The following is a 23,583-nucleotide window of genomic DNA, read 5'->3' as shown; positions in this document are numbered from 1 at the left end:
TTGCATTTCTGTCACACGTTACAAATGGTAGATGTGCATTCTTATTCTAACATTTTTAAAGCCGCTGCCGCGTTCAGGAACTTGCTTATGTTGGTGTCTGAAATAAGATAAGAGCAGATAACAAAACATAAAAAATGTAAAGGAAATACAACACCAATAACTTCTTAGTATATTTATTAACTTGTCAGGGGGTTTTTTTCTTTAAAGTAACATCAGAATTTTTCCTTTTTCTTTCCACACAAAGTTCACAGGAAAAAAATTAACACTAAACATAAAGTTTACATTTCAAGTTATTATCTCAAAATTGTAAATTACTGATTCAAACTTTTGAATAAGTAGAAATTTTGAGAGATTTAACTGTAAGTTTTGAGATAAAAATCTGAAATTACAACATGTCGGACTCAAAACAATAAATGTTTTTTGCGTCCCATTATCTAAAATGTCCAGTTTCGGGACATTACCTACCCATCATTTAAAATAAATCAGATACACATTAGGATGATTTCAGCTAAAAAAAATGGCACAGTTCAAATAAAAACCATCCTAATATGAGAACATTGCACACATACAACACAACCATACCAAATAAATATTTCACACAGCATTGTTCCAGCACTTCATTGAAGCTACGTCACGCTTCAGCACAGTGAAAAATGTGTTTCTTGAGCAAGAAACAAAAAACAAAAATTCTTGATTGAAATTTAGGTTAAGCTGACACTTTAATATAAGTGACTTTTAAAATGTAATGAAGAAAAAGCATGTGTATAGAAAAAAAATTAAATAATGAGGACACTGTACATGCAGTTTATCACTGTAAGAGAAAAGTTTCGACTTAAAATCCACTCTCTATTATTTAAGAGTGGATATTCCTAATGTGGTCCCAGACACACTTCTCTGACCCACCTGCTATTCAAACCTTACTAATGCAGCTTCTTTTATTTTTTAACATCTCAGCTACACGTAACGCACCAACAAATCAGCATGTGTAAGCAAACATAAGTAACGGCGGTACATGTATTCCGTTACTCCCCAACGCTGGATATCACCCTGGGTCAACACACCTGAATCAAATGATTAGTTCATTACCAGAACTTCAAGACATGTTGAGGAGGTAATTTAGCCATTTAAATCAGCTGTGTTGAATCAAGGACACATCTAAAACCTGCAGGACACCGGCCCTTGAGGCCTGGAGTTGGAGACCGATGCATCAATGCAAATCCTGCGTTTGGTTTTAAAACACATATTGACTTGTTGTGATTAATAGTCAGTCTATCGTTAAGGCGATTTCTGGCTCAAGATGATCTCCTGGCACCGCCGCTTTGGATATTTGTTGACCACAGTTGATGAAAAAGCATCAACCATATGACCAGACTTGGCCCATAATTGTACTGCTGACAGTGCAAAAGAAAGGTGTGATCTTTTTTTTCACTGGTTTCAGCATCTCAAACAAAATAAACAGAATAAATACAGAAAATAGTAGAAAACAAAAAGCTTTTTCGGAAACCTGCCCAGATATAAAAATCTACTACAACAGATTTTAAAAAACAAACATGCAAAAAACCAAAAAAAAAACCTTAAATATGATCTCAAATTTGAGAAGCTAAAAAAAAAGAGGGAAGATTAGAGAATACGCTCAGCCAACTCCTCCAGCCATGTTCCCCCAGCCTCCCAAGTGTGGCGGAGGGACGTTAACGGTAGATGGTGCTGTTGGGTGCCTCTTCCGCTCTAGAGGATCTGTGGCGCAGATGTGCATGGTGTTGTTGTCGCCAAGTTGTAATCCAACTACATTGCAGAAGCGCATGTTGACTCTAGGTGCGGCAGGATAGCAGAAATTCCCAGGGCTGGAGGACTGACGCTGCAGAGAAAAGAATATTTGTTTAAAGTGGTTCAGAATAAAAGCGAATCATGTTAGTTTTTGTCTTTGCTAACAACTATTTTGGAAACATTTCATTTGGTTTTCTTGGCTTCAGACAGCTCTTTTTGTTTTTCAGTTTTTCTACTTTAGGACCTCTATGATGTCACTGAGAACCGACGTCCCTAATACACTAACCTAACTGAACCCTCAAAGCACTTTCTTACCACAAGCCTGATTCAGTCATTCACATTTAAGTACTTTTTTCCTACATTCTAAGTGTTTTTAACCTAATATTAACACATTCATTGTTCAGTGGATACATCGGGGGTCAGTATTTTGCTCAAACATACTTTTACATGCAACCAACAGAAGCCTGAGATCAAAACACCAACCATCCAATTGGTAGACGACCTGCTCTACCTCCTGAGCCACAGCCACCGCTGTGAACTGTAAATGATAAAGTAAGTTAAAGTAAACATGAAGCTGAAATGGAGCGTACCATGTTTCATCTCATGGCTAAAAATTGTGTGTCATGCAATAAACTTTTTAATCTTTTTTTTTAATCAAAATATTTCATAGCATAAGAAATGATGACTGAAGCTCAAATCTAACTGAAGATTTTGGCCCTCTGTTTTGGACTAAAGTAATGGGACACTTTCACATAACACCTACAGGACCTGCTCAGCCATGGAAACACATGCTATGAAGCTCCTGTTGTATAATGTTTGTGCTGATATTAATGCCAGATGATGTTTGGAGCTCTGCAGTTATTGAGTCAGCAGAGCTTTGGACACTTTGGACAAGTTTGCTCTTTTCATGTTCTTAACTACTGCCAGCATATATTTTTACTAGAATTGCTTTTATTTTGACACATTTTAACATTTATGAGGCAACATGCAAGTAACATTAGGGTTAGGTAGCTGTATGCTAAACAAGCAATCTTCATAAAATAGTTATGAAAAGTGGACTAGTTCTCGTATACTGTTTTTCTACTCTGCTGAAGGACCCAAAGCGCTTTATACAACATGCCTCATTCACAGCCATTCATACAACCACTTTTTTCTACACCTAAGTTCCTTAATATCTAACATTCACACACATTCATCCATTCATTAAATCACATATTATACATGCATTTGGCCTTCTGAGATTCCAGACTGGATGTACCATATAGGAAAAAAGGGTAGTGAACATAACCCTCACCAGCTCACTGGTGACCAGTGCTGGTCAAGTGACTTGAAAATAGTAATTAGTTACTAATTACAGATTATTTCTCCAAGAAAGTCATCCAGTTACTTTACTGTTTACTTATTTTTAAAAGTAATTACTTGCTTCAATACTTAGTTACTTTTTAAAAACATGATACACAACTTAAATAAAGCAATAGACCTTTCAGCCCAATTCTATTTTTTCTGCATAATCCATCATATACAATTGAATTTTTAGTAATGCAGTAACACAGCGTGCTTATGGGAAAGTAACAGTAACATAATTACTTTTTTTTGCATAACAATCCCTTTCTTTACTCGTTACTTGATAAAAGTAATCGGATTACAGTAACACGTTACTTTTAACATGTTACTGCCCATCTCTGCTGGTGACCTGGTAAGTGTTGAATTAGGTTAAATTATGAAGTTAATTAGCACATTTAAGCTCCTTTAATTTAAAAACATCAGAGCTGAAAAAGTCTTTAGGTCGGTGAAAAACAACGAACACACACCTGGTACTGAGAGAAATGGTTTTGCTTAAAAGGTGGGCGCATGCCTTTCAGTGATCCATTCTGCGGCTTCCTCGAAGGAGCTGACGGGGGCTGCGACTGAATGGGCTGAACAGAGGATGGTTTAATTTTATAGCCTGCTGAGTGGGGATGGTCCACCTGAGACACATTGGCAGTTCGATGTGAAGGCGATTCTGGAAGGCAACACATTTATCTTCAGACATGAAGCCACAACAGACACTATTTGACTACAACAAAAGGTTCCCCCATCAGTCAGCCGTTTCTGTTCTGCTTCAGCAACAACTTCCTTCTTACCTTTGACTCTTGTGTTGTCTCTTTGATTTGCAGACCAACTGCCAGCCACTTCCTGTAACAAAAGGAAATAAAATAATTGCTCTGTTGGTTTTGTGTGACACGGTTTAAACCTTCGAGTTACAGCAAAGATGAAGAATGTGGAATAAAGTGAGGATAAACAATCTTTACTAGCCTCATTTTCTTACAGTTCTTACAGGGTCTGAATGGGATTCGAGGGTAGTGAAAATTATTTAGATGCTTCCTGTGGCTTTGGTGTAGTGACAGTGTGTAAAACTGTGATGACAGTGGCTGATGAGCTTTACCGCAGTGTAACTTCCTTTGGATTAGGGCTCAAGATAAGTAACACTGATACTAATAATGGTAATAAAAAAACACACACATACTTTCCACTAAAAGTCTCTCACGATTGTTGTTCTTTCACAAGAAACGCTGAAAATGTACAAACAACATTAACTTATTTCTTTTATGAATAAATCTATAAAATACACATCTTGGAAAGCATCTACACTTACTGTAATGTTTTAAACTTTAGATTTTTCTTGTTTTTTTTTTCAAGTGAAACAATAGAATTAAATGTGTGGTAATCTACGCCCCACTCATTACACAAATATGATTACATGTATGTGATTCATAGTCAGCGTTAAATTTTGGCTTAACGTAAGAGTCCATTTCCATCCCCCTCATGTGAAAGTCCTTTACTTAGATGATTGCACCACTTGGTCTTACTTCCTATATGGACTATTTTCTATTATGAAATTTAAACCACAATGTATTGCAGAAGTCTAGTTTCCATTCAGACCACTTGAATTACAATATGTTGAAAGGCTATTTTGGATTTTTTTTTATGTTCAGTGATGGCACAATGTGAACCTTAATGTAAAACAAACACTAGACCACCAGTTCTAGATATTAATCATTAGTTAGTTCTTCAAGAAAAGTACACTTTATGATTCTAGTATAAATGTAACCTGAATTGAAAGTCTATCAGTCTGTTATGGGGGGGAGAGCAACCATCCTCACTAAGGGATGATTCCAGGGATTTTTCCAGGTTGATGGCTTCTTAAACCAGGGGTGGGGGAACTCCAGGCCTCGAGGGCCGGTGTCCTGCAGGTTTTAGATGTGTCCTTGATCCAACACAGCTGATTTAAATGGCTAAATAACCTCCTCGACATGTCTTGAAGTTCTCCAGAGGCCTGGTAATGAACTAATCATTTGATTCAGGTGTGTTGACCCAGGGTGATCAAGCACATGGTGACAGTGGGAAGGAAAAACCCCCTTTTAACAGGAAGAAACCTCCAGCAGAACCAGGATCATGGACGGGCGGCCATCTGCTGCGACCACTTGTGAGTGAAGGGAGGAAGACAGGACAGAACACACATGTCCTTTTTTAAATTTTAAAATTAATTATAAAATTAACTATTGTGGACAACAGTATTGGTCTTCTCCTCTTAATCTTTGAGTTCAGGTGTTTTCAGTCTCATGTGTGCAGGTATATAAAGTCCTACCTCTGGCCACAAAGTCTGTCTTTACAAACATATGTGAAAGAGTGGATCATTCTGAACACCTCACTGAATTACGGTGTGGTACTGTTAACAGGACGCCATGGTTGCAACAAGTCAGTTTATCAAGTTTCTTCCCTCCCAGTTAGTCAACGATCCCCTGAAACTGCTATTATTGTAAGATGGAAGTGTTTGAGAACCACTGTACCTCAGACCATGTAAAGTTACAGAGCAGGGTCACTGAGCCTAAAAGTTGCAAACCTCCTCTGGCATTACCCTCAGCACAAACACTGCACAAGGAGCCCCATGGCATGGGTTTCCATGACTTGTACATGTAATGCTAATGTCGTGCTTATTTTACATTTGCTCTTTGAAAATTCCCCTAGTGCAGTAGGAAGTGATGCACACAGTATTTCCCCATGACTGAAGAAGCGCAGTGTTGAAACACTACTGTATTGGCCAATTCATGGCAAAAGGGAAAGAAATGCCATACAGCACATTTCGAGTATTTGAATGTTGCTTTTTGCCACTCAGCTCATTCTGACTCCAACACTGATGGTTGTTTTATAATTTCAAACCTACATGGTGTTTGGAGCTAATCCTTTCTAACAACTATATATAATTTGTCAGCGTTGAACTCAAGCAAACGTGGCTCTTTCTGCTCACCTGAATGGGCGGGCGCCCTGTAGGGACATCTTCACAAATGTTTGCAGGTTTCACTATGGTGCTTGCTGCAAAAAATATACTGCTATTATTATTATTGTTATTATATTGATAAAACAAACTAACATTTTTTTATTGTAAAATGTCTTTTTGTAGTTCTGTAGCATCAGTTCATTACTAGCCGGAAAGACAAATAGAGCTCACATTGCTACATGTTGAAGACAATTAGAAGAACTTGAAAGCTGTAGCGAAGTTTGGTTGTTGTTTTTTTTGCTCTGTTTCACACAGAAACTTTAAATGGAAGCTTCAGAAAAAAATTCATGATTCAGACACTAAGTGAGAAATTAGCTTATCTTTGCATTGACTTGAGTCTCTAATATGACATAGCCACAGACACAAAAAAAATGTAATGAGTGCATTTTCAAATATTGTAGACTTTTTCTTTAATGCACTCATTCAAAAATATGCTTATTGGCTTTTTGCCATGAATATAATATACTGTAAATATAGCTACTGGCACCAGCTGTGAAGCTTAGCATAAATATCTGAACCAGGGTGTATCGCTCTTCCTGCTGTGACACCTATTAAATATCAAGTTGTAATGTATTCACAAGTACACTTTAAATGTGTGTTGTGAAACATATAAAACAATATCACAGAATATAATATATGCTGATTACAGGACAACAGACCTGCAGACTGAGCAATACAGAACCTCTCAAACTGCTCAGTCATTTCCTCTGATTCCGTCTGGTCCTGGAAAGAGGAAAAGAAACAGAAAATCAGTCCGTGACATAAATTACGAAAAAACAAAATAATATGCTGCATCATGTCAAAGTTTCACATAGTACCAAAATTACTTATGTTTATGAAAACAAGAGGTTTGTCCCTCACCAGTTTCTTCAGCACTCCATGAACGGCGTCAATAATTGCACGTTTGTGCATCTTATACAGCTCTTCTGTCACAATTGTGCACACTGCAGAGGGTGTGAAGACAAAACATTAGGGACAGCCAAGCTGCTCTGGTTTTCTTCAGAGTTTAGATAAACTGGTCTGAAAGATTTCTTCAGCAATTAAAAATGTGAAATATAAAGTAAATACTGTCCTTAACAAATGTATTAGTCCACCCGTTTAAAACTAAAAGTTATACTGTTATTTATTAGCCAAATAATTCACAAGTTTATAACCAAATTTACCCAAATTTGAGCTTCTTAAGGAAGCTGGGTTTTGTGTGCATGTAAAGCACTTTGGTTTAAAATGTGGTTTAGAAATAAAATCTCCATTTATTTGCTTAGCCCTGTTTTAATCAATAACAAGAGTCTCCAGCTATGCTAGATGCTTTAAGCATATATACGATACTAATATTGTGTATGTGTATTAATGATATTAATACACATAACAAATTTAAAAAGCAATAAAAAGGGTGAACAGAAAGACCACATTGCAAAAGGAAGTTTACAAGACTGTGTCACTAATTCTGCAAGCCTCATCTCCTCAGGCACATCATTATAAATTCAAGGGACCCTTGGCAGGGTCAGGCAGGGTCAGTAGGGCCCCACCTCAGGCTCTAAGGCAACCATCCCACCCAGTTTTCTTACCATGAGAAGTGGGTCTTTGAGCAGGTTTAGCCTCCCAGCATCTCTGCATGAGCTCCATTAGTCGTGCTAACCCGGCACGCCCTGCAGCCAGACAACGGATCTCGTCCAGCGATGGACGGTCCCCCTGCGGGATGCGGAGACGAACTATGCTGGACATTGCATCTGCATCAGAGGGATGTGTGCGTCAGAAGAGCATCAACATTTTACATTTCTGCGCTGATGATTATTTTAATCATCTCTGCACTCTTCCGGGGTAGCATAACACTGCATGAAGCTTATTGAGTGGCCAAAAGCATGACTTCAAATAAGCCTGCTAATGTTAAAAGGTACCTCTTCGCCAACCAATTCACCAGATAAACTCAATATGTGCACTTTTGATGCAACCGCTCAGTTGAGACCAGTCCTATTTATTCATATATTTTTATGACTTTCAGAGGTAAAACAAGCTATAAACATGGAACATACTTAAAATGACAGCAGAGTGTTTTTCTCGACATACTGTTTCAGGATTTTGTCTTTAAAAAAGCGAGGGCCATTTTCAGGGCCATTTTATTTGAGTTTTGCAGACATGTGACTGCTAACCATGTACCATTAACTGTGAGCCACTTAGAGGTTTGACAATAATGTGACATTTGGTGAAGAAAACCAAATGAGATGCCGCACTCTATGTGAGAGAGCGCATCTTGGAGAACCACGATTTCCAACCCCATCCTACAAATCACTTAAGAAGAAGAATATTGCTGCATAGTTTGAATGGAAGCAACAGATTTATCTACGAACACTGTCCCGCTGCTCTCAGAGCTGTAACTGAAGTGCGACACAAAGCGAGATTGGAGAAGGTTCGCTTACAAAGTAAAAGCTGTACATTTTAGACTACGATGATCTGGATGACTGAGAACCTGCACAGACATACTTGTTATGATGTTGTGATACAGAGCTGAGACACAAGTTTTACTAAAAATTCCTGAACAAAACAAGTTTTTTTTTTTAACTAACATGAAAAGCTAAAGGCAACTATTGCAATCTGCCAGCAATCAAGGCAATCACTAGGATGCTTTTGGTGCAGAACTTTCTTTGCTGCTGATTTTACTAACAGAAACATTCAGGATCCACCAGTTGGGAAATATGCATTTTTCTCAAGCAACCAGTGGTTCTATGATGGCCAACTGGGCTTCACTTTTTAGACTGGGAAGTAACCGCTATCTGTTAGGCTACGTTCACACTGCAGGTCTTAACACCCAATTCTGATTTTTTGATCAAATCCAATTTTGTCTGGTTGTTTACGCTACAAATAAAATGTGACAGCAAACGCGCTCTAGTGTGAACCGTTCACGGCCCTCAAAGCGGCCCGCATGCGCAAAAGAAGATGTCACACACAACGCGCTCTGTTTATGGAAGTAAAAATGGCGGCTACAGAGCTAGTAGGTGTTGTTGCAGCAGTCTATCAATTTCTGCACAATCATAACCGACAGAATTTTGACAAATTAATTAGAGAAAGAAGGACTCTGTGAAAAAAGAAAGCCCGTGCTTTAACAATGGCCTTATTTGGAGCAGTGGCTGCTACCTCTGTGCAGAGGTATATATGCACATGGAGTCGTTTAGCTTGAATAGAATTGCCTCCCCATATGCTAATCAAGTCCAAAACCTCAGTTTCTGTCCATTGACTCACTCCGTCTCCAGTTTTCGCCGCCATGCTTTCTCATTTGTCTTGTCCGGCGCTGATAATTGGCGTCTGCCTTGTGTCAGTGACGTAAAAGACGGATTTAATGCGACATGACCGTTCAAACAGCAGTCGCTTTCTAAAACATCAGATATGTATCGGATTCAGTACCACATACGAAAGTGACCCAAGTCGGATTTGAAAATATCGGATTTGTGCCGTTGAAATTGTCATACCATGATCGGATATGGGCCGCATAGGGTTAAAAAAGTCGGATTTGATGCGCTTTCGCCTGCAGTGTGAACGTAGCCTTAGACTCTGTGCTGATCACAGACAGTCATAACAGCCATCCCTCAAGAGTCTCTCCATCTAAAGCAATGCATTATCAGGGACTGTAACATCTGGTCCTTTTTACTGAATCATTGTGTGAAAACAGTCAGTGGAGTCTTTATTTTAGTTGTTCTGTCTTCTGGTTACACATGGTGAATTTCCACTATGTGGCTTCAGTTTGCTGCCGGTTAGAATCAAAAACACTGGCTATAAAGGGGGCTCTGAGCATCACATGATTGAATGCATATTAACAGAGTCAAATAGGGATAGAAGCTGTTTTTGAGCCAAGGAAGGGGAAGATTATGGAAGCTACCTACGTGGATATGGTTCTTTTCCTGTGACGATGGACCACAACAGTATACCATAGCTGAAAGAGAGATGGAGAAAATCAAACACGACAATTATAATAATGTATATCTGCAGTCATTGTCGAGTTTGTCAGTCTGCTCCACGACATCAGTAACAACAACACGACCAGATTACAGAGGGAGGAGTTAAGCAACTGGCTGCAGTTTGTCAAATGAGGAAGTCACATGATTACAGTTATGAAAAATTATTCCTCAGCCAAGTTCCCTGGAACCTGTTTACCTCGCGTGTTACCACTCGTATTTTTATTTACCCACCAGCACTGAGCCTGTGGTTAATGGCTGTGGATTAGAATGCAAAGTTCACCATCTAATGTTTGTGTAAAGGTGAAATGTGGCATTGGTACTAATTCCTAAATATCAAAGGAAAAATTGACTCTTTTACCTGTAGATATCAGATGCCCGAGTTGGGTTGTATGAGATGCTAAATGCCTCTGGGGGCATGTAGCTGATAGTTCCCCCTTCTTCTTCGTCGCTGTGCTTCTTAGATTTCCGTGTGACACTTTGGGAAAACTTGGCAAGGCCGAAATCTGTAAGCTACACGGAAACAGAGGGAAGGAGAAGACAATCAGGCAGTTTGTTTGGACAAAAATACTGTATTTTACACAAACCCACAGTGCATTGTATTAAAAATATTACTGCTTTATTAAAGACACCTTAAAAGAAACTGCTCAAACTGTTATCTATCTCATTTTACTGCAATATTTCCAGTCTTTGATGTTATCCATGAAAACAGTCATAGATAATTATTTAAAATTACATTCATGACTTGTGGAGTATGTAAGTTGCACTTGAGTAACCCCTGAAATGACAAAGCAAAAAATCCACGAGAAATGCTGAAGTAAAACTACATTGTAAAAAACCCCTCAAAAATTAATTATATTGGCCAACTTTCTGAAAATCTTACATTTTAATTTTATAAACACATCACAGAACAAATATTTTTAAATGTCTTTAGATGTCTTAAGAGTTTTAGAGGATATTATTAATTAGGAAAAAATAATAGTAGTAATAAAAGAAAGAATAAGCCTCTATTTCAACATATTTACAGCTTACATGGTTGAGCCCTACATCAGAATCATATGTAAGCGAATTATAAACCATTTTTATTCACCAAAAACCTTTTAATAACCCAATTATTACAGGAGTGCTTCATAATAAAGTAGTCAAAAGGTCTTAATATTAAGCTAACAATAGTAAGAAATGGATTTAAAACCCTTTATTCAAATCAATCTAATATCTGCTAACATATTAAAAAATAAATCTATCCACCAAAATCATCAAAATTTAGCTTCGTTGAGAAAGTTGGACCTATTCCAGCTGTCACAGGGTAAGAGGTAGGGTAGACTCTGGCTATCATTATTGTATTTGTAGAGTCACCAATAAAACACTCAAACATGTAATAAACGTGTTCATTTCATGCTTTGCCTCTTCAAAGCATGAAAAGGACCTAAATTTAATCATCAACGGATGAACACAAGGTCCTACAAGCAGTTGGTATCAAAGAAATAATCGTTGGCTAACAGCTTGTGATTGACGAGTATCCAGTTGTCTGGGTGGATCCTCTCCATCACGCACAATCCTGCCAACATCTTTACTCAAGATACTTTGGAAGTCCTGTTTCTCATAACGTCTCTGATTCAGTCACAGTAAATACAGTTGGATGAGGTTTGGGACTCTTTCAAGAGGAAACTCCACCAGTTTTACGCATTAAAGTCTGTTTACAGTTGTGTAAAGCCTTTTGTGGTAAACACCATGATGTCATTGTGGTTAGGCAAAAGACTGTGGCTCAAAGTCAGATGGAAAGCATTAGGGAGACATGATAGGGTGACCAACCGTCCTCTTTTCCCCGGACATGTCCATTTTTCACGTTCTGTCCGGGGCATCCAGGGGGAATTTTTGAGATTGATGAAAATGTCCAGGTTTTCCTACAGGCCTACAGAGGACCCATATGTGTGATGTAATCCCTGAGCTGCTGCTTTGTGAGTGGTTGTTCTGCACTCACAGACGGGACAGACAGGGCGCCTGATGATGTTTAAAAGATGCCAAAGGGCAAAAGCATCTTTTCAGATGAAGTGCTAAAGAAATTTCCCTCGTGCCGTCCTGGTACTGGTAATTTTTCTTATACAGATGAGGCCTTTTTTCTGTACCATTATTTATTTCCAGAGGTTTTTACATTATTTTTTGCATTTGTTGACTTTTTATTTCACCATTCAAATTAACTGTTTGCTTAAAGAAAATACAATTTTCTTTAAGCAAATAGTATTATTAAACTTCTTTATGACTGGGCCAAATGTCCCCTTTTTTGGAAATCAAAATATGGTCACCCTAATATAAAACCTCTGCTGGTGATTCAAAGGTCTGAGTTTTCAATGTGAAGAAGAAAACGCAGCTGTTTGTATTTTTGCTTCCAAAATTTATAGAAAATAATTACTTCTAAATCAGCAGAGCACCATTTTAAATCCTAAACAATCACCTTGGCATTCAGAAAGGAGTCCAGCAGCACGTTGCTCGGCTTTAGGTCCAGGTGCAGCAGAGCAGGAGAGAGATTGTGGAGGAAGTTTATACCTAGGGCCACCTGGTGGGTCAGTCTGAAGGCCAGCGGCCAGGGCGGGGGTCCTTGTAAAGATCTCTGTTAGAGTGAGGGCAGATCGTTTTGGTTTTACACTTTGACAATCTCTTGTCTTACATTTTTCTCATTTAGCTCAGTATAATCTTCTACTCGTACATCATTTCTCAGTTTAAACCCAGGTATTTGCAACTGGACTCTTCCAGTTCAGCTGCGTTGTTGTTTAAAGATGTTATACATGAAAACCTGCCTTACTTTTCCTCCTTATAACAATTTTAAGAAAGAGAAAAGTCAATATTAGTCTAAAGCCACCCTAACAGCTCTTTGAGGTTGAGCTTAAAGAAACGATGTCTATATGACTGCAGCTTACATGATAATTTAGCATGTTAGCATTAGCTAAGGTGAAGCTAATTATTTTGTAACCAGACACACTGATGAACTCTGAACTACTGACCGTAAACTGAGTCACAAATATGTGTAGATTTCCCTAAAGGTGAATCCCAATAGACTTCCATGTTATAATGCTCTACTTTTAAGACTTGAAGTTACTGTATGCATAATTAGCGAGTGCTAGGGTTAGCTATAAAGTCCCCTTGTCTACTCTCTTGTCCATATGAACAAAAGACAGTGATGAAATTTTAAAATAACCCACACTGCCATAATCATTACTGGGAAAGTTGTAGTGTTCAGCTGAGCCTAAACAATATCAAACCAAGATTTATTTACTATTAGCTAACCTTGATTTCTTCTAATGATTATTATGAGTGATTCCTAGCTTTAAGCACACGACTTGTTACCATGATGGCAATGGTACTTGTACACTGAAAAAAACAATTTATATCTAAGCTCAACCAAACAAGCCCTTAACTTAAAACATGACATTTCCCTGACCCTAGGAGAGATAGTTTTACATGTTGAAAAAAACAATACAGCATTTTAGAAGGGCTTGTTTATGAAATTTTAGGCCAATCTATCCATTAAATTTTGAGACACTATAATTCGTCAAGCCTTTTGGCCTTCATCTAAGTGGACCAGGTATGTTGTTTACCTGCAGGTTGGCCAGTGATCCTCTCTCCATGAACTCCATGACCAGCCCAAGCTTTACTGGTCCAGAAGAGGGACTATGACCTTTAAAGACCCCAAGGACTGGAATGACGTATGGGCTGCTTCCTTTACACATCATTCTGACTTCACGCAGCAAGGATGAACTGGTCCTGTGTGTGTCGGATTCCCCCGTCAGTAAAACCCAACACTTGTTATTATCTAAAAACAATTTGGGTAACCACTTACCCATCGTCATCGTGGAGAAGTTTAACGGCCACATCGCAGCACCACTTTTGATGTCTGGCCTTGTAGACTTGTCCAAAACCACCAGAGCCTTTTACTTCCCAGTCATCCAGATCAGAGTCTCCAATCTCCACGTGAGTGGGAGAGCTGCGCAGTGCCATAGTTCACTAGAAGAAAAAGGGAAATTTCTTTTTTTTATTGCGTTTATTCTGCCTTTTCAATCAGTGGCATAAATTAATTACCACAGTGCATATTCAATAAATAATATCCTCAGTAATAAATGGAGATTTAAAGACCTGGAGAGGCATTTACATATGTAATATACATGTACATATTTCACATGGGTGATTTTTTAAGCCTGATATTTTCATGAGCAATCATTTACTCGTGATTGTTTTAAGACACAATGAATTGTTTAAACACACAAATGAATCTCTATTAAGTGACATTTTGACCACCTGGGGTCCTTGGGAGCTGCAGTACCACCAGTGACCACTAGAGTAAATCAGCTATCGACTGTTATGCTAAAATATCCAGTTTAAAGAACACAGTTCACTAAAAACATCTTAAAAGATGACAATTTCAACATGGTTTTGGTTTCTAAAGCTAATTCCCACCTCCCAAGAAATGTCACTACATTTTTTGTTGACACAGCCTGCAACGACTGACATGTAAAGTTACAGTGAAGGGCTAAGAGATATGACGCTGATTTCCCACTGAGGTATAACTCACTCATTAGGCGCCACTTTAATTTGATTTTATTTCATTTGAGTCATTTCATTTCATTGTGTCTGATGAATTGGTGGGGCATTTGGCTTGCTGTGTATCATCTACTAACAGACTATCCAAGAACTCCGTGCTCCAGAATTCACAGTTTTGGTGAGAAAAATTCAGCTAATTTTTCTGTCAGTTAGTACCAATTAGCTGGTTTACTAGCATTAGTACACGACCTTCTCACTTAAATAGGGTCATTTCTAAGTTAAGGGCAATGGTCATAGTGTTTGACACAAAGTTTCAAAGGTAGCCAAATCCAGCCCAGCAGTCTGGCTTCTTGTACTTTTGGTTTGACTCTTTAGATGCTACATTCTTCACTATGTCTGTCTGATTTGTCTATGTTTGGACCACAAAGGTACCATATAGCAGCGGTCCCCAACCTTTTTTGCGCCACGGACAATATTTTCATGGACCGGCAATAAGGTGTCGCGGATAAATACAACAAAATAAAACTACTGCCGGTACCGAAAAAAAGAAGATTTATTCATAACACACGTGAAAAGACCCAGGAAAACCGAGTTAACGATAAAAACGATAACAAAATAACGCTGAAAACCGATAAAAACCCTGAAAACCATACATTTCACACCTGAGCCTCAACTCTCGCGGCCCGGTACCAAACGACTCACGGACCGGTACCGGTCCGAGGCCCGGGGGTTGGGGACCGCTGCCATATAGTATATCACACTTTGACTCATCACACAGTGCAATGGACGTTACTAAAAAATAAATAAATAAACTTTTGGCTTTTTATTTCAAAATGTATTATGTTATTTCTCAGAAGTTTGACTGAGTATGTTTAAAGCTTCATATATTCGACTCCAATTTTGACCTATTGATGCCAAAAAATGTTTTCTTCAGTGGTGGAAACAAGCTTTCATAAACTTCTGCCTTTCAGTGCTACATGCTAAGGTTCATCTCAGTTCCCAAATTCAAAGACTTTACATCTCATACTGAGAGGGTTTTTAAGGCAGGCTTTTTTTTTGTGCAGTAATAAATAACCATGACCCTGTAGATGTGTGTATTTTAACCATTTAAGATCTACAGTAAGCCTCAATGGTGATGACCCAAAACCTAAATAATAAAACTGATTACATATCAAAATGTGTCCTCTTTGTTCATTTTACATTTTAAAGAAAAATAAGTAATCATTCTTACTGAAATGCATCAAAACACTTTTGCATTTACAAAAAAACCCACTAAATCTCTAAAACACATTAGGGTTACTACTTAGACCTCAGAGGGTTAAACGCAGAGGTGTGTGGCACTGCTTCATTCAACATGCCTACCTATATACAAATAAGAAGTAGGTCAAATTAATACTTTTCTGGGTTTATTTAGCCTGAAATGCCAAAACTGATACCCAAAGAGCAGAAGTGTTACGTAACGACTTTCATATCATGGAGTTTTAATGTGTTCCCCTTTGAAAAATGTTTACTTCTGTCAAAGGTGTTACCTTGTTATGTGGTCATCTGCTTAATTTGCTGCCAGCAGCATCATAAATACTGATTTTCCTTATTGCTTCAGTCATCGAGGAAGTTAGAACTCATGTTAGGAGGAACTAAAGTGCCTGTGGTAATGTCCATTTTAAAAGGTAAAATTCAGAGAACTAGTTTTTAAAGTCACACCTCAACACCTACACAGGAAACCACACTCTTTGTTTTTCAGGGGCCTTGACACGCTACAAAAACTCCAGAAAGTCGGCAAAATAAAAGAAACGTGTCAACAATGCAGAAACACAACAGCCCTGCTGTGAAAACTACCTCTGTGGACTTTTTTTTTAGTGAACACTGTGAAGTATTAGAGACTTTAGTAGCTCCCGTTGTTCCCCTAAACTGCATTTTATACGAATTTAAAGGATGCCTAATGTTGTGTCCACTTTGATCCAGACTGACACTATATTAAAGCTTGAAACCATTACAAACTCGTTGCAACACACTCATATAAACACTAGTAAGAGAATCAAGTGGATTTTTGAAAACATGGGGAATTACTCACCCTTAGTTATTTGCTCCTCTCCGTCATCATTCAATCATACCGAGTAAGTGTGAAACCCCTCATGCTCATTCAGTGACTTTCTACTCTCTACTAGAGGCCGGACCTGGTGGAAGCAGAAGCGAAAGTTCAGCTCCGACCAATAAATCTCTTTTCTTAACTTCTGCTTCTGTCTTGCTCCTTTTTATTTTTTTAACCCTATTTTTTTTCCACAAATTTAAATCTTTAAGTGTTATTTATCACCAAAAAAAGGGAAGAGGAGAAAGAAACAGGTGAAAAGTTACAAAAGATTTTTTTGTTGTTATGAGAGTAATAATCATGTTGTAAGAGTTTTTTTTTTTTTTTTCATTTGGCCACCAGATGGTGCTCAACTCAGTGTGTAAGTATGTCAGCTGAGTTATAGTAAATGGGAGGGTTTTACAAAATCACAACACCTCAACTATGGGGGACTTACAAAACAGCCATCACACTTTTTTGTCTTTACCTGAACTTACTTATGTGGATGAATCAGGGCTAAAACACAAATGAGACAAATAAAGACCAGCAAGTAAAGATAATTCTGAAATTAAAATGAATAAATACCCACCAATAAATACAGATAAAATACATTTAAAAATAAAACAGGTAAGAAAAGATAGCGCCCTGTGTTGATCTTTTTTTTTTTTTTTAATTTTCTTATGGTAATTTCATTAAAGGTTGGTTAAACATTATAGATGCAGGTTAACTAGTCCTAACTTTGTAACATGATCAATTAAAAACACTGGCATTAAAAGCCAAACACGTCATTATGTAATGACAAATAAACAGACTCATAGGTTCGCGTCAACAAGCCTTGTTTACGCTCCAGATGATTAAAATAATAACAACACCCGCCCCAGTTCAGACATTCCTGTGTCTTTTTATTACAGGTGTGTCTGAGGACACACCAGACATGTTGTCATTCGATGTAAGTCTGAAAGCAAGAATGATAATTTGATCTGCAATCACATGCTAAAGAATCAGGGTGTGTGTGCTGAGCATTGTTGTCCTGTAGAGCAGGAATGTCAAACTCAGGCTGAATGAGGGCCATGCTGAATCACATACAGGGACATAAATCTAAATTAATCTATAGTGACATGATTTATGTTTAGACCCATTGTCCAAAAAAGACTGAAATTTCTATAGCAGATTGTAAAAAAAAAAAAAAAAAAAAGTGCCTTTTTCTTTCCTTTAATTGTTTATCTATTAGCTAATTGCTTTGGTGTAGCATGACTGGATTGGAGCATTGGAGTCTACGTCCAGCCAATTCTGGCCCCCGGGCGTTATGTTTGACTACTGTGATCATCTTTGGGTTGCTTTTTCAAACTGACCTTCATAAAGTGTACGATCACGCTGGGTACAGCCAGCCCTTCAAGTATGAAACTAGCTGCACATAAAAGTGTTCAAACAGGCTTTGCTCTTGAAAAACAGAGACTGCCTCAGTGCAAAAGAATCCACTGAATGTTCCTCACTCTCAAAACCGTCACCTTGTTTGTCAACTTTCATTTTTTCAAGCCTTTTATGTTAGCCAGGTTGTGACCTTGCAGGTGTGCTGAAGGAGCACCTCTCTGTTTGCACAGCTGCAAATGTTTATTGGGGACTGTGGTGAGGCGTGGTCGGCGATGCCGTGCGGACGCACCTGCACGGCATCTGCAATCACGCCCGGGGAGCACGGGTTGTGTGTTGTAAGTTGTGGTGTGATGTGCAGCTGGGAGCCGATGACAATAAATGGCTCTAAATGATGATCTGTGGTCCCGCCGTGCCTTATTCACACCACAGGGACATGAAGGGGGATGTCCCACCTGAGGAGGGCAACATGAGGTGTCATAGGTGGACAGAAATAAAAATCTAGAAAGACGCCGACTGAGCTGCTTTGCATCGTTAGTGCAGGAGTAAATAAAAAGAAGGCAATGCAAGGGTCAAAACTCACATCCTTTAGGGTCTGTTTGAGCAGTTTTTACAAATAAAGGATGAGGCAAGTGTTAACCCGCCAGCTATTTAACTCCAGACATCAAGAAGCTTGTTTGAACTTAACTTTAAAAAAAACAACACATTTTCTGCAAACCAATGGGTTATAATCTCAAAACTTCAAGTTATTTTCTTAATATTGAGCTTTTTCTCAGAAGTTTAAGTTAGTAAGTCAGAATTTTGAGATTACAACTCAAGATTTTGGGAAACATTTTAATCAGGCCTCCAAGCCTGACAAGGAGGATTTGCACTGCTGTGCTTTGTTTCAGTCTTCCACACTTCATCTCATACTTTAAATAACAGAGCAGAAACAGTGTAAAACTAAAAAAAACCTGATCTGGCTATCAAACCTACATAACAATGACACAACATGTGGTAAATGTTGCAGCTCGTCTAAAACAACAATGATGCTTACCAGCATAAACCACTATTCTCTGAACAGCCATGATGTAACCACTGATAACAAGTGTTTGTCTTCCTCAGTGACATGTCATACAGGAGATAAATTAGAGATAAACGCAACACGTGTACATGCACTTCATGTTGCAGGAAGGCATTGATTCACATACAGTCATGTAGTTGCATCTGTGGGGTGGAAGAATCTAGTGAGCATGCTCAGTTGTCTCTGATTCTTTATCAAGATGTAAAGAAGAAAAAACGACTTGGAAGGGCAGTTGGTTGTTGATGCACAAGTATCTTCCACAAAAACTGCTTAACACATATCATATGGAGCATCCAAAGATGCTTTTCTGCACACCTTGGTTGTAACAAGAGGTTATATGGGTTACTGTCGACATCAACAAGGCATTTTCGCACACAGAACTGCCGCTCGCTGGATATTTTCCCCTTTTAGACGGTTCTCTGTAAACAATAGAGATGGTTGTGTGCAAAGATCACAGCAGATCAGCAGTTTGCGAAATACTCAGACAAACCTGGCACCAACAGCCATGCCATGTTCACTGTCACCCTAAATCCCCTTTCTTCCTCATTCCTCATTCTGATGCTCAGTTTGAACTTCAGCCATTTGTCTCAATATTATCTGCACGCATAAATGCACCTAGCTGCTGCTGAGTGATTGGCTGATCAGATATCTGTGGTAACAAGCGGTTGAACAAGCGTACCTAATGAAATGGCATGTGAGTGGTTAAAAAAGGTCTATGTACAACAGCTGTTTAAGTTCTTTGCTTGTTTTTGTTTTTAAATAAATGTCACGGTAGAAAAAATGAGTAAAGCTGTCACCTTCCTGCGCTACTTTGTTTTATCACTTCATATTTTCTGCTAATCAGCAGTTCTTACTTCCTTTATAGACACAGTTTTCCCAAATTTTAGGATAATAAATGTATACTTTTGTTTTAGGGAAGCTCCGAGTCCTCAGCACAGCGATATGACCTAAATCAGACTTTACCTACACAGAAAAGCTTTAAGGGGGATGAGCTCATTGTCATTCATTTTGGATTTGTTGACACAGGATGTAGTGTAGGAGGTAGCAGCTCTCTTCCTGTCTTCGAGACAGACAAACTACCCCCTTGTTTTCCACCTCGAACCGTGGACGGAGATTTTTATTAAAAACCTGCATATTTCAAAAAACAATATCTATTTTTTTATTTGAGCTACTGAAAGAGAAATGCGTTACCCAACGGCCTCAGCTTTCCACTTTACAAAGCCTGTCAGTGAGCAAAGTGAAAAAAATTTAGAAAAACTAGAAAAGGAGCGACAGAAAAACCCGTTTCTGACGTCAGTGGAAATCCCCTTTATCTCCATTGTGACTCTGACAAAAGTCAACACCTAAATGTATTTTAAAACAGATGTTCCGGTGCGTGGTTTAATCACACAGTCGTATATTTTTATCCAGCTTCACGTTAACAAAAAACAAAACCTACGACGCCTCCTTTATTTGGATCAATAAGGGAGCATACCGTAAATTCTTTCTGTGTCCGGTATTTCTCCCTTGCAGCCGTGCGCGGCCTCGGCAGGGTTATTATCATCAGGGTGTTACTACAGGCGGTATCGTGACCCAGCAAGACGTGACAACCCGGGCCTCGCTCGGTCGGAGCTGGTTTAGTTTCGGTTTTGTGCTCGGGGGTTTTCACCGGCTGGTATGATGTCCCTGCCCGGCGCTCACTGGCTTCCTCATCCGCCCGGCCCCTGCTGCCGTCGCCGCTGCAGGGACGTGACTGTGAGCTGTGCTTCCGCGCAGTGAGCGTCGAGGAGCATGTGGTAAACTTTGGACCGCTTGCGTAGTTGTTTTTGTTTTATGGTTGCGGAAGGCTGAACGGGAGCTGCCGCCGCTGTTGCTGCTGGAAACGAAACTTTAACGGCGCGGATCGAGCTCACGTAAGAAAACGACACCGACGCGTTACTGTTATCATTATTATTTGATGGTTTTATATGTTTAGAAAACATGGTTTTTTTTGTTCCGCTAAGAGAAGCGAGATCGTTTCCTGGAATTCAGATCTAATAGAAAAGTGTTTCCCAAACACTCAGGCAGGTCCTAATACAGCCGAACCATCGGGCCATGGTTTACAGGCTGCTGCTAGACTACAGTTTATTTCTATAAATTAGATTTCTTTGGCTGAGTGGGAGCTGAAGTGGCGGATTGGCCGTTAAAGCGGATGTTTTGTATGGAGCTGGTAATACTATATGAGCCATGTTTACATGAACTCCGAGGATTTCAAGTGCAAAGGTGGCGCATAGGTACTTGTAATGCTGTCATTCTGTGCCCCATGCTTTAAAATGTGGGGAAGCCTGCATTACAGCGGGTGTTCCCCTAGCCGTTTGAGTTGTTGCAGATGTCTGTGAGTTACTATATGAGTATTTCCACAAAAAAGAGGAAACTGTTCCCCTCCAGCCAAGACCTGCTGCATTCAAACCCTGCCTCGGTATCACAGGGTTGCTATTATTTCCAGCTCCATATTTTAATTATTAGACTCTTCTAGAGCGTGTTTGCATCATTTATACCCGTGTGTATTGATAACTGGGCCTTGGAGCGTTCCTCAGTTTAGGATAGCTTTCTTCTGATTGGCTACATCTGGCAAACAGAAGGCTTGAACAGAAAATGTACATGTAAATGTCATTTTGAGTACACTGTAGTTGTTACATTTATTGGAATCTAGCCAAATGACATGTACTTGATTTCTTATTATTTAAAATAAATGAACTTTTCATTTTATATATTTCAGTTGCATTTTATTCAGAATTATTGCATCATGTTTATGAATTGTCTTTTTGAGTCTGCTTGAAATCTACACCTAATAGGCAAGTCATAACGGCAAACCCTAGAGATTACGTTATTTCAACCGCACAGGTATAGATGGTGGTAACTGGTTGCGTCAGTTATTTTGTAGGTTCTACACAGGCCCGACGCAGTGCTCTATGTTAAGGTTGAAGATAGACTGGGTTGCTAGTCACCTGCATCAGGTTGAGGTAGGGTTAGGTTCTCATAGGTCCTCTTTTTATGGAGGGATGAGTATATAAACATGGACAGCTCAACTTGAGAGGTTTGGAGACGAAGTTAGAGAGGCAAGGCTGAGATGGTTTGGACACGAGCAGAGGAGGGATGGTGGATATGTTGGACAAAGTTCGTTGAAGATGGAGCTGGCAGGCATGAGGAAAAGAGGAAGACCACAGAGGACGTTTTGGTCTTCCTCTTTTGATGATGAAGAACAGGCAGACAGATGGATGCAACCTCTAAAGAGAGCATCTGAAGTAGGAAGAAGAAGAGTTAGCCAGCTGATTTAGACCTCAGACGCCTAACAGTTGAAACCACAAGTTATACTCTGAACTGGGCCAAGACCCTCAGGTTTCATGTGCAGTTTCTGGGTTAATTAGCCTTGGAACAGGCTGCAACATTTACTAACCAGTAACTATTTTGACGGTAAACTGATTATGTTTAGATTTTGGACTATTTAAATATTTGTAGATATTTCATTACATAATTAACGGTCGGAACACAGAAAAGGTGAGCATGTGACTGAGGTGTGCAAAAGCTGCACTGACTTGAATCTCCTGTCTTTCGTTGATGTCAGGAAAGACTCCCAGCAGAATGAATGAGAGGAAATGACAAACTTCCCTTAGACGGGAAAATTCGTAACCGGTTTTCAGCAGGAGCTGCTTAAAGATAATTAAAATCTACTATGAGTCCTGGTTATCTCTCATGCATTTTTGGACACAATAAGCTCACCTTCATAAAACTGTAAACATTTAATGTACATCATTTTACCCTTGTTAGAAAAAGCCAGCTGTTGTTATCCAAAACACCCCAAACTGTAATAACTATGTGGCAGCAGTCTTAGTTTGTATGTTTTCTTCCTTTAACCTTTTTTAACCTGACGGATACTGAAATGTGTTTTTCGCAGTATGTTCGACCGTCTGTCACCAATTTAAGAAGAAAGGATGGATGACGAGAGAAGCGACGGAGGCGGAGGAGAGGCGGAGTTGGAGGATGAGTTCGCGTGCGCCGGGATGCTGCGGGGGTCTCTGACCTCCCTGCACAGCACGGTGGAGCGGATATTCAGTGTGGCGTTCAGCATCGGGGCGGACGATCTGCCTCACGGCAGCAACGGCCAAATATGGCTGAAACTGCGAGGGCCGAGCGCCAATGTGAAAGCCGCCAAGGTGAGGCTCTGCTCTTGTTTACAATGCCCTATCAGTCCAGAACAGAGATACGTTATTAGGCAGTGTGGCTCATAAACTCGATGGAAGTTGACTTACGAAAGGTTGCTCACTGCAGTAACCTCTGGCCAGGTCCAGCTTCACTTATCGGTAATTCTAACTGGTAACTGAAACTGGACTCGTCCCATTAGACTCTGCTGGGGATTCATCTGACAAGATGAGTTCACATTAGTGGTGCTAATTTTTCCTTATCCAGTGTTACTGCATTGATTTTAAGCTTTAGTTTAAAAAGGTGCCACAGCAGTGAAAGAAAACAAGCCAGAATACCATTTATGGGGAGCTTTAGCAGTTAAGTAGTA

The 23,583-nt window shown here is 39.3% G+C and overlaps 2 protein-coding genes across 3 annotated transcripts in view; one reads left to right on the top strand and one right to left on the bottom strand.

The window, feature by feature from the left end:
* Positions 1-157: 157 nt before the first annotated feature.
* On the bottom strand, positions 158-20,659 carry ripk3 (receptor-interacting serine-threonine kinase 3). Of its 2 annotated transcripts, XM_039610018.1 has the most exons (14): positions 20,530-20,658; positions 16,631-16,733; positions 13,862-14,025; positions 13,620-13,785; positions 12,479-12,634; positions 10,388-10,539; positions 9,955-10,004; positions 7,648-7,809; positions 6,944-7,026; positions 6,742-6,805; positions 6,053-6,117; positions 3,888-3,939; positions 3,576-3,766; positions 158-1,855 (listed from the first exon to the last, which is right to left on the bottom strand). In XM_039610018.1, the coding sequence occupies exons 3-14, from the start codon at positions 14,017-14,019 to the stop codon at positions 1,634-1,636; spliced, it is 1,521 nt and encodes a 506-aa protein (XP_039465952.1). In that variant the 5' UTR covers positions 14,020-14,025; positions 16,631-16,733; positions 20,530-20,658; the 3' UTR covers positions 158-1,633. The 2 variants fall into 2 exon arrangements, with proteins under 2 accessions (XP_039465952.1, XP_031582911.1); XM_031727051.2 differs by lacking the exon at positions 16,631-16,733 and having other exon boundaries at positions 20,530-20,659.
* Positions 20,612-23,583, top strand: part of khnyn (KH and NYN domain containing) — a 15,578-nt gene continuing 12,606 nt past the window's right edge. Inside the window, exons 1-2 of the mRNA XM_031727052.2 lie at positions 20,612-20,947; positions 22,969-23,227. Of these exons, the coding sequence (XP_031582912.1) occupies positions 23,006-23,227 (222 nt within the window). The 5' untranslated portion in view covers positions 20,612-20,947; positions 22,969-23,005. The remainder of the gene's footprint in view (positions 20,948-22,968; positions 23,228-23,583) is intronic.

This window comes from Oreochromis aureus, linkage group 3 (assembly GCF_013358895.1).
Source record: "Oreochromis aureus strain Israel breed Guangdong linkage group 3, ZZ_aureus, whole genome shotgun sequence".
Taxonomy (NCBI): domain Eukaryota; kingdom Metazoa; phylum Chordata; class Actinopteri; order Cichliformes; family Cichlidae; genus Oreochromis; species Oreochromis aureus.
The sequence above is the reverse complement of the archived record's forward strand: the minus strand, read 5'-3'. Positions and strand labels throughout refer to the sequence as shown.